General features: G+C 36.2%; 1 protein-coding gene across 3 annotated transcripts in view; it reads right to left on the bottom strand.

Moving 5' to 3' along the window:
* The window catches only part of IFIH1 (interferon induced with helicase C domain 1), a 54,379-nt gene that overhangs the window by 3,821 nt on the left and 38,475 nt on the right, over positions 1-12,083 (bottom strand). For 2 of the 3 annotated variants that reach the window (XM_036421679.2, XM_036421678.2), the window contains 8 exons: positions 11,416-11,626; positions 10,564-10,781; positions 9,025-9,141; positions 6,417-6,540; positions 5,607-5,879; positions 4,751-5,010; positions 2,241-2,390; positions 455-616 (listed from right to left, as the gene is read on the bottom strand). In XM_036421679.2, coding sequence (XP_036277572.1) covers positions 455-616; positions 2,241-2,390; positions 4,751-5,010; positions 5,607-5,879; positions 6,417-6,540; positions 9,025-9,141; positions 10,564-10,781; positions 11,416-11,626 — 1,515 coding nt within the window. The remainder of the gene's footprint in view (positions 1-454; positions 617-2,240; positions 2,391-4,750; positions 5,011-5,606; positions 5,880-6,416; positions 6,541-9,024; positions 9,142-10,563; positions 10,782-11,415; positions 11,627-12,083) is intronic. The other variant, XM_036421680.2, reaches the window with a different exon arrangement.

Here is a 12,083-nt window from a genome sequence, read left to right as displayed (position 1 = left end):
TCTCAACATGTATACATTAGAATATAAGCTTCATGCTGCAGGGGCCTATCTTCGTTGTCTATCTGTTTTCTATTTCTAGAACGTTCCCCGGCACACAGGAGACATTTTATAAATATTACTGGAATGAAAAAAAACAACATGCCTGTGTAACCATATTGAACCAAGCCAGAATTATCAGGTTGGGTTAAATGGACGAGTTATACTAGTCCTTCTGGATCAAGGGCAGCTTAAATTTATATTACCAAAGTTTATGGCTGGTTCCACTGGAATGGCTCCCTGACAATTCCTGCCCAATATGGATCCTGGTTCTTTGTATGTGAATCTGGTCTAAGCATAGCTCATCAAACTGGAACTCATACTTTGTCACTTTTTCTGTCTGGAGACTCGGCCACAAAGAAATCGATGGTCAACCGCATGCAGCCATTTTAAACTCAGAGAGGCACCCAAACAGTACCTTATGAGCATACTCCTCTGGCTTCATATTTTGAACACGGTCTATAGCTTTATACATCATTTGCTCTCGGAAGTCATTAACGGTCTCACGTTCAACAACTCCCGAGCCGCTGTGGGCAACCAGGACGTAGGTGCTCTCATCGGCTCTGGCTCGACCGCGGGCCTGAGGACAGAGGGAAGTCATGTAAAAGAAAGGCTCTGGATCAACGCCTAACCAACGAACATGAACACCAGCGGGGGGAGGACATGAATGGGGGTGGTGGTTGGAGGGTTAATTGAGGGATGAGGACTCATATGTAATACCTTAATCAATAAGGAAATTAAAATTAAAAAAAAGAAAGGCTCTGCCTTGCTGAGATCTCCCCCTTTTTTGTCCTGGAATGATATTCACTGCTCAGTGTCCCAGCCTTCCAATGCTCTCTTAATTGTTAGTAATGTTTATAAGACAATCATTCAAAACTCAAAATGCACTTGAATGCAGAAACAATGTTCTTGAATGATGATAATTAGGTCCCCACAACTCTCAAAAGCCTCAATAACACGATACAGTCCTGTCCAGCCTTTTGGTACCCTGGGGTCCCTCTCTCAAACTCTAGGAACCAGCAGCAGTGATGTGGACTAGGGGAGCCCACTCCCTCCCACCAGTGAGGATGGATGGATGAGCAGAAGGGGCCTCTCTGACCTTGACACCAGGGCCCTGGAGCGTGCAGCTCTGTTCTAGCACCTTCCATTGGATTTTGAACACATTTCCCCATGAAAACACACTCAACATGGTGATAAACTTCCATAGCCCTCTTTATAAAGTACTATTCAAATACATTTTGAGTAATAGAAAATTGTGTGGCCTGGCCCAGAAACATATCAGCTCTCATGCTATACTCATGAAAAATGCATTCTGAGTTACAAACAACTAACAAGTCAACTCCTGCCATATAATTATGTCCTGATTTGGTGCCTGCTGAGAGATCTTAGTCCCCCAGGACTTGTCTTCCATTCAAGATGCAACTTAAAGTATAAAACAACCCTTTTATTACTTTTATGGGAAGAATATGAAGCACAACCCCTATGCTTTCTCAACAAAAGGTAACAATTGTATTGTTAACATAATGTGGACAAAAGATAAAGTAAAATTGAATGAAAACTGAACATTTCACTTTTTTCTCTTTCTTTGCATCTATATATATGTCTGCCTCCCACCCATCACCATTTTATTATGAAAAAATTTAAACATACAGAAGTTGAAAGCATAAAAAAGGAAAATGCAGAAACAGCAGAGCTCCCTGAGGTTTCACGTGTCACTTTGTTGGACATTTGTGGGCTGCTGTGCTTTAGACTCCTGGCCCAGCTGGGAGCTCACAGATATCCTGGAAATGAGAAGGCCTACTTTGATTCTTACAGATGGGGCTAGCTCCATGTTCCTAAAAAGTCTTAGGACACAGAAATAACAACCAAAGAAGAGTTTCTGTTTAAAAAGACAACAGCTTTCTGGCTGTGATAGGAATTAAACAAAAGGCAGTAGTGCACAGCCCTTCAAGATTTCTCTCTTTTTGTTTAATTGAGGTTTAATTGACATGCATTACTTTTAGGTGTGCAACATAATGATTTGATATTTGTATACATTATGAAATAATTTCTCTTTTCAGAGGAAAACAGCTATATTTAAAAAAAAAACACTACGTGTGCTGTTTTACTAAATAGAACAACTAAAATAAAATAAGAACACACAATTTTAAAATGAATAGAAAACAAAGTTTAAAAATTAATAGAGTAGAGGTATTTGAATGTACCTGGACCATGGCTATTTCATTAGTGACGAGACCATAACGGATAATGATATTGCATTCTTCAATATCCAGACCTTCTTCAGCTACAGTGGTTGCGATAAGCAGATTTATTTTTCCTGTGCGAAATTTACTAATGACTTCTCTTTGTTCATTCTGTAGAAACATTTTAATAAATTAAATTTTGTGATGCTAACCACATTAAAATCATCTAATTAGGAGAAGAAATAATAAATTGCAACTGGTCAGTGTAAATCAAAGGATTAGATCAGACACGGATTTGATGCCATCTGTTTTTGTCATTGAACAAAGACCTGATGGTGAGACAACATTTGATTCCCAATCTGGGATTATCTCACAATAACAAAAATATTTCCGTCTCCCAGTCTGGAGGTGGGAAGATCATTGATGCCAAGGAAATCAATTGATGGGCAATTTGGGAGGAAGAAAGGAAGAGATGAGGAACTTAAAAGTGCTTTGCTTTTCGGAATCTCTAATATTCAAAGCATAGCATGCAGTGACACTTCTAAAAATGGTTGTGTCTTGAGTGATCAAGAAATGCACCCTGTACACAATTGGTCACACTAAGAGGCATTCAAGCCAGAAATGTGTGGAATATTCCAGGATGGACACGTGAGAAACTGAAAACACTGGATTGCCTGCAAAAGAGAGAGCTAGAAAACTGGAGGACCGTGATGGGCCCTGTGCCATATTAATTTTCAAAGAAGTAAATATCTGTTCAAAGGGGTGACACAGATAAAAATGAAAGAATAAGTTATCAAAACACAATTAAAGCAATTACATTTCAATTTAAGAAGCTGGAATTCTGAAAGTTAACATAAATACAGAAATTAATTATGCTTTCTGGCCCTTGCATCAGAGGAATGGGGGAGCATAAACCTCGCCCCATATGGCTAGCATAGTTTTATTTTCATAATCACTCTCATCAAAGCTGTTGGTCCAGTTTGCCTATGGTGCACATTCACACCATCTCTTGCCCCCATACTGCAAGCAAAAATAAACATGTCAGACTGACAGTGTTCTCCCATCCCTTCCTTTCTTCTCAGAGGCAGCATGTGCCTTCATCTGACTCTTAACTGCTGTAAAATCTGCAAAAGCTCCCTACTTAGTCTTCGATAATTCCTCCCTCTTGCACATATGTCTATGATAAAAAAAACAACAACGTACATGTCCTTTAACAGAAGATGTCTGTGCCTTAATTCAAAGGAGTAACTTTAATAAGAAGAATTTCAGGCACAGTGTGAGACACCTTCCCCCATCCGGAAAAAAAAAATAAAATCAAGAGTTAGGCAACTTCTCTCCCAGTAAGCTCAGCTCAGTTTACAAGAGGAGGTTGTGGGGAGTGAGGAAAGGGGTGTGTGCTATATTCGCATGTTGCCCCAAGTCCTAAATGAATAAGTAGCAAAAAGTAGCTTGAAAATATATTTTCCAATTGTACTTCACCCTTTTTTTTTTTCCAAAGAGGAACTGAGGCCATATACAAAGTCATCGCACTCAAACTAATATAACAGAAAAATAAAAACAGGACCAAAAGCGGCCAACTGTAGATGTATTACTTGTAAGAATTAATACAGAGGCTGTGAGACTAAACTTCAGTTTTTTCTGTAAGGATTCCTAGAATCTAGGGCAAAAAGAGAACCATATTAACTAAACTAGCTCTCATCAATAAGAAGCAAGCTCCTTACCCATGAAAACCAATGCTTTCCCTGGAATTAATTTGAGAGGCAATTTTAACATGAGTCCAGTCCATGTAGAGAGTATATTAAAAGTTATAGTGGACAATTTCAAGAACTTTTCAGCAAAGGCTGAAACAAATTTACTTTGCTCCATTGAGCATATCAGAATCGAAGTGCCCTGTTGTCCAGCAAGATTCAGGATTCATATGACTTTAGGAGAACATTTTAATCTAACAAGCCACATGCGTGTAACGTCTACAAGTGCCTTTTCCATTCCCAAGTGTTTTTTTTTTTTTTACTGTGCACATGATAAGCAGTATAATGAAATGACAACAAAACAAAACAAAAAAATTAAAAAGGAAAAAAAAGCTCTCATAATCCCAAATCTCTAACACATCAAATGTCTTAAAATTTTCCAAGTTCCCTTACAGATCTCATCCTATGCAAACATATTTTACATAGTTCTAATTATAATGCACATATGTTTGAGGAGACTGGATTTTTCCACTTGATAATTATATTGCAACCATTTTTTTTCTATCTTCTTTCTAAGTTTAAGTGTCAATCATTTTTGCACAGGAAACTCACTTGAGAAAGTTCCTTCAAGCATGTGGATAAAAATGACTCCTAGGACAATGCTTAGCCTGTTGAATACCACAGGTTAGATTGCTATGGAACTCACATTTTACTTCAAGCGCAAATGCTTCATTCCATAATATTATTTGTGGGTAGTGAGAAAATGGATGAGAAAAAGGACAACATGCAGTTTGTGAAGAGTAATGACAGTATAAGATTAGCAGTCCAAAAAGATGTTTATACCTGGGTCATGGGCTTAAACTCACTGCTGTGTCCAGCTCCAATCAGATGGTGGGCTTTGACTCCTACTTCTGCAAATTTTTCATTTTCAGTAATCCACTGGGAAAGGGCATATGCACTCTGTCGTGTTTTTGTGAAAATTATTCCTCTTGCTGTCCCCGCAGTCCTTGTATATTGTTCCATTATGGTATTTCTTAATTTGGTCAGCTTTTCATTTTCATATTCTGGGTTTTCAGCCAGTTTCTTCAACATTTCCTTGTTATCTTTAAAAATAATTAGTTTAAATTAGTAAAATATATGAGTAGTTACAGTTGAAGATTTTATGTAGTGATGAACTGAGTTAAACTATGGCTAATCTTTTATCTATATCTAGTAATCAAGCTACTTAATAAATAAATGTGCCTAGCCAGTATTGCTCAGTGGTTGAGCATTGAAATATGAACCAGGAGGTCATGGTTTAATTCCCAATCAGGGCCCATGCCCAGATTTCTGGCTCAATCCTCAGTAGGGGGCATGCAGAAGGCAGCCTATCAATGATTCTCTTTCATCACAATGTTTGTATCTCTCTCTCTCCCTCTCTCTATTCTTCTCTGAAATCAATAAAAATATATTTAAAATAAACAAATGTATTGCAATCATCTTGACCAAAATTCACATGATCATATTATTGATTGTGATCATACAACTCATGGCTATTCTGGTCATATCAATTAGGAATAGCTCCAATATGAGTGGGAGTTCTTCTTTCAAAATGAAAATATGTGAAGAGGGCCTTTTGGAGAGCTCTTAAAAAGCAACAATTCACATCAAAGAGGTAAGATGCATGAGACCATGCGATAAATGTCACATTGATTCTTACCAAAAAATAAATCCATGAGAAATGTATCTGTGGCATCCATTTTCAAAGGTTTCTTTCCATCATTCTCATCTTCATCACCATCATCGCTACTATCACCACTCTCATCACTATCCTCTAGGACTGCAAACTTCTTTTCTCGCTCATCTTTATAGAAAGTTTCAAGGTGATTATAGGCGTCAATCATTCGGATCGTGTCATTAATTTGCAGGGCCTCATTGTATTTCCTCAAATGCTCTGTACAGAGACGGTCTTTGCGATTTCCTTCTCTTGCAGCTATGAAAGAATACATTATGTTGAGTGAAATAATGATCAAACACACGCCTTAATGCTGTGCTGAGGACTAAAATATGTTTCAATGCAACTCTAAAATAGGTTTCACCTTATTTCTGAAATAAGAAAACAAGACTCAAAATGTGCCGAGAGCTTAAAAAGGGGGCAAGTTTTCCAACTCCTACACTTGCTGTTTGAGTTCTATCGTAATACATCAGTAAGAACACATACCTGGCCCAAGTTGAGTCAGAGGAATTGCATTAAAAAAAACATATTAGTTGAGTTTGCAACTGGAGACAGAGTTGTTAGTATTTATCTTAATATTTTAAATATACAATAAGCAAAAAACTGGCGATAAAAATAAGCTGGATGAATTGATGCCTCCTTCTTTAGATAAGGAACTAAGACATTTATCCTCATCCTACTTAGAACAAAGAAATTCCATTTGCTTTCAGTTTGCTTGGGAATATGTGACATAGTCATCTGAAATCTTGGCATAACCATGGGATAAATCGAATGTTATGTCAAAACCCCAGTTACCTTTTTTTTCCATTTGAATGGCCCATTGTTCATAGGGTTGAGTTCCAAAATCTGACATTGGGCTCACTTGGCAAAAGGTTTGAATCTTTGTCATTATTTCCAGAAGTTTGTCTTTAAATGGATCCTAAAAATAAGTTATACACTTATTCTTACATGTTTATATTGTTAAAGGAATAATATTATCTTTGTAAAAATAATTCCTATATATATATATAAGCACCAGGGGACAGAAACTCAATGCAGAAGCTGGCCCCTGGTGGTCAGTGCACCCCCACAGCCAATTTCCTGTGGTTGGCCAGCAGCATCAGCATCCCTTCTTTCCATGCTTGGCTCTGTGACTGTTGCCTCCTCTCCTGACCCCGCCAGGGCCTTAGGCCCAGGGCTAGAATGGGAAACCAGGGGTGGGTGGCTCCTTTCCCAGTGGGGCTGAGGGCCAACTTCCTCCTTGGGGCTGGCAGCCAACCTCCATGCTTCATCCCTCCTCCCCCACCCCTGGCGGCAGGCCCCAATAGGCCCACAGTCCCTCTTCCATCCCTCCCTCAAGCCAGCAGGCCCTGATTGCCGGCCAGGCTTATGGACCCCACATATGCATGAATTCGTGCACTGGGCCTCTAGTGTTATAATAAAGTTGATTCAGATTATTTGTCTAGGCAAAGTAGTAAGTTAATCTCTGATCACATCTTTGTACATTTATTTTTTTATTGGTTTTTCTTTTAAGAGTCTCTATCTTAAGACATATCCACACCAACACTCTGTAACACTTCTGGAATTGCCAATTTAAAAATTGTATTAAAAAGCTCTAGCTGGTTTTGCTCAGTGGATAGAGCACTGGCCTGCAGACTGAAGGGTCCTTGATTCAGTTCCTGTCATGAGCACATGCTCGGGTTGTGGGCTCAATCCCCAGTGAGGGGCATGCAAGAGGCAGCCAATCAATCATTCTCTCTCATTATTGATGTTTCTATATCTCTCTCTCCCTTCCTTCTGAAATCAATATTTTTAAAAATTTCACAAAAGAAAAATTAACGAGTGATAATATTGGATGCTAATAATAATTTTTAAAACATTGTAATATAATGCCACACTTAATTTAGAAAGCCTACAATCCAATTTAAGAAACATTTCTCTTGGAAGAACTGGTTTTAGCATTATATCAGAATTAAAAGTGAAGAGAGTTTTAGAAAAAGATAGACACAGAAATTGCTTACTGTATGATTTCATTCATATAAAGTTCAAAATCAGCCAAAATCCATCTTTAGGGTTAAAAGTCAGGATAGTAGTTAATCGTTGGGTTATAGTGACTGGAAGGGGAAATGACGAGTTTCTGGGGTGCTGACACTGTTCTGTGTCTTAATCTGGATTTTGGTTATACAAGTGTGTTCTGTTTATGAAAATTCAGTGGTCTATATTAGACACTTAAAATTTGTATTTTTTATGTGTGTTATATTTCAATAAAAAGTATACTAAAAGTTAAAAATTAGGTGGCAAATTTTTAAATATATATATATCCTAAGTGACATCCAGCAATTTAATCCCAGCCCATTTCCCTGAAAAATAAAATAAAACAAAATAAAGATGTCCTAAGACAGTAGAAAAGTGCATTAAACTTATCAAGTAAAACTGAATAACAAAAAGAAAGGGGAAAAGGACACAGACACTGGGCAGTGGGGGCTAGCTCAGGGTGGGAATGGCTGGGGGAGGGGTCAACTGGAAGAAAAGGAGACATATGTAAAACTTTAGACAATAAAGAAAAAAGTCATAATAAAAAAGTGAAGAGAAATAAAGTATATCAAATGTGCTAGTTCTGCTGGAATAGATAAGTACTCTTCCAGAATTAAAACACACACACACACACACACACACACACACACACACACACACACAACAAATCACAGAACTGATTAATGGACAGTGGTCACTAATTAGTTTAGTGACTACTACCTTTCAAACACAATATTGTTTATTACTCATATTTCATATCACTTAATCCTAATATCCTTATGAAGCATATTTTAAATAATTACACTTATTATCAAGTACATATAGGTAAAATTTATCATGCTTCATAAATTTTATGAAAGTATTGACATATGCACTGGTCATAGTCATCTAAAAAGCACAAAGTATTTCACTTCTTTGCCATGTCAGTGTTTTCCTGAGAAAGTAAATATACAAATTAGATAGGATTTCCATGATCATTGCCAACTGTAATCTGGTAGCAACAAAATGGCTCTGTGGAATCTCAGAAAACCAATCCTAGAATTCACTAAGAAAGTAAAAAAAAAAAAAAAAAAAAAAAAAAAAAAAGTTAAAACAAACTATGGTATGATCCATCTAATTTACCTATGTCACCTTTTTTCCCTCCCTCCTCCCTCCCACCCATCCCCCATGGCTTATATTACTGAGCTTGTCTCTGTAAACTGGAAAACTAAAAGAATGAAAAATTCACAGCGGTGCTTTATGGCCTAACCTCAATAAAAAAAATACAAAACTGTAACTTTGCTAAAAATTTAAAACAATATTATTTTGGCGGCCAATATACATCCATCTTTGCATCTTTTAATTGAGTATGATATCGGCAATCAGTTAAAATGACAATTTAAACACATACTTCTCTGGTGTCATCTGCAATGACAAACTTTTTGCATGGCTCTTTTATTTGTTCTTTAAGTTGACAGATGTTTTCCTTCACTGTTTTAATAGTAAATGCATCAAGATTGGCACATATCTGAAAAAGAAACATTTTTCAATATGTAAATAATTAGTTTTCTCTCTCACAATTGACTCAATGTATTTTGTTGTTGTTGTTGTTTTGTGTGTATGTGTATAGCATTTTAGTATTGCCTTACTGTGGATCTGATTAACCAATAATCAATAACATTTGTCCTGATAAAGTAAAAAGGAGCTTCTAAAATCAAGTTGGTGGGTAATACCAGAAAAGCGTGTTTATTTTCATTCTTTACATTCTATTTTGTAGCTGGAAAAACTGACATGGAAGGAGTGTAGAAACTTACAGAAGATTAGCAGAGAATGTTAATGAGAAAACCATATTGCATGAGGCATTTTAAAGGTCATTTTGACATCCGTGGATCATGTTACCAACCTCTTCTACAGTATGAAGCTAGGAGCAGCTGAAGCCCATGTGCCCGGATCTAGATTAGAATCTGTCCTTAACCCCAGCAATAAAATGTATCTCGGAGCCACTAACTGTACCTCTGTCTATTCTACATGATTTTTGCTATATGCAACTTAAAATAGGGACTTAAAAATACAACTGCAATTGACCTTGATGCCAACACACGTCTTGGGTTATTTTGAATTCATTTAACATTTGAGATCAACAAGAGTACTTTATGTGTTGTTACTATCTGGGGACAGCAGATGAATAATACATTTTTAATTACAGATCTGCATGTCCCCATTTTCCCATTTAATTTGGATTACCCAGAATCTGAGAAATACATAGAATAAAAAAGTTAACAGCAAGACATAATTTGAAATTCATTGAGTATGAAAATAAGAAACATTTATAGCTTTATTTTTATTTCAATATCAAATACATCATTAACTTTTATACTAGGAGGAGGTATTTAAAAGAAGGTACTCAATTTGCTGCCACATTTCATTAATTATATTAGCTTTCCATAATCTTTGAGATTTGTTCTGTCATAATTGTTTATTAAGACATATTATTGTTTTGTAGAAAATTGAATATACTTACTTTAACTAAAGCAAATAGATTTTATTTAATTGATGATTCTGGAATACCTCTTTTAATGCACCTGAACCTGAACTTACTTAAAAAACAAAACAAACAAACAAAACAAGAAAGCCCAGCTGGTGTGGCTCAGTAGGTCATTTTGACATCCGTGGATCATATTACCACCCTCTTCTACAGTATGAAGATACTCATCAACACATGAACAAGAAGGACATATGTCCAGGTTGGGGGCTGGATCCCTAGCATGGGGCTTGCAGAAGGGAGCTGATCTATGATTCTCTCTCATCACTTATGTTTCTCTCTCTCTCCCTTTCCCTTCCTCTCTCTGAAATCAATTAAAACACACACATTAAAATAATAAAGCCCAAGAAGTACTGGTATTTTTTAAAATTTTGTTTTTTTTGTTTATACATAAAGTTAATAACTTACTTTTAAAATGTGTTCTTCAGCCTTAGCTTGCTTGGTGGCCCCTCCAACACCTGGTGAGGCTGTAAGTCCCAGGATCTGAGGTAGAGGAATCACTGGTTTGTTTTCTTTCCTGAGCTTATTGTTTTTCAACTTCTGTTTCAAATAACGCCTCATGATGTTATTGTAGACTGCTTCTTTGTTGGTGTGATGGCATTCATCAATGATTATGAGAGAAAAGTCTTAAAAGAAAATACAAATGGTTCATTTGTCCATACCAAAAAGGTACGGTAAAGAAAAACAAACAAAAACTCCCACTAAGTTTATTGTCCAAAATTCTCAAGATTATGCTTTTGTTCTTTAATATAATGTTTAATTTTAAGTAGGCAAGTTTTGCATTTATTATGTCAAATTAAAACTACACTATTCAAAGAGTGAAGTTTTGGGCAGGTTTTAACATTGCATTTAATAATTGTGATTATTTGTACTTATTTCCCTTCCTCTCTCACCTCCTCTTCTAATTCCTCACCAAAAAAAAGAAAAGATTATATATTTGTTCTAGGAGCAGAAGGCAGATCTAACAGGGTACACTAGCATATAAAAAGGACTTGTCAGAACCTAGAATAAAGAAGTAAATGGAAAGTCTAGTGGTTATTTGATGTAATAATGATATTCTTATGCAGAACAGTGATCTACAGTAATTAAAAACTTTTCAAATTTTTTGTTTCCACAAAGAAGTAAAAGGGTTTTAATAAAAACTTAAAGAATAAACCAAACTTACTCTTTTTAAATCAACATTTACACAGCCTCTATTACTACCATTAATATTAATACTAGTTAATATTAATTGATTTAAAAAAATAAATTTCAACCAACCTGACAACTGGACACCATCATCTTCTCCTTTTTCTGAGTTTAAAAGGGAGTTTTCAAGGATTTGAGCTGTACTGATAATAATGTCATAGGATTTGACAAATTTTGGAAATGATATTTTCATTTGGGTATCACCACTTAATCTTGTAATGCGATACCATTTCTTCAAAAATTTTTGAAACTCTTTACGGAAGAGCTGTTCAACTAGTGGTACCTTTAAAAATGCCAAAAGTAAAAGAAAGAAAGAGAGAGAGAGAGAGAGAGAGAGAGAGAGAGAGAGAGAGAGAGAGAGAGAGAGAGAGAGAGAGATTCGTCAGAGTATTGATCAAAGGCCTACTATGCCTTAAGCATTAATAAAGGTGTTTACATAATCAGCTAATTAGACATAACAACCTATTCATCATTCCATTCATTTATCTGATAATAAGCACTTATTGAATGCCTATTAGGTGTAGACATTGTATCTGGGACACAACAATTTTTAAGATATAGTCACAACTTTTAGGAACTCAATCTAGCTGCACAGACCAAGACTGAAAATGAAACAAATAAATACACCATGAAATAATTCTCTGATGGAAACACATTCCAAGTGACAGCAATGAGAAAGAAGTAATCGACTGCTCAAAAGAAGGGCTTAGATGGAATTTTAATCTTGTAGGTCATGGGTC

The sequence above is a fragment of the Pipistrellus kuhlii genome, unplaced genomic scaffold (genome assembly GCF_014108245.1).
Source record: "Pipistrellus kuhlii isolate mPipKuh1 unplaced genomic scaffold, mPipKuh1.p scaffold_m20_p_7, whole genome shotgun sequence".
Lineage (NCBI taxonomy): Eukaryota > Metazoa > Chordata > Mammalia > Chiroptera > Vespertilionidae > Pipistrellus > Pipistrellus kuhlii.
Note: the sequence above shows the minus strand (reverse complement) of the source record. Positions and strands in the feature narration are given on the sequence as shown.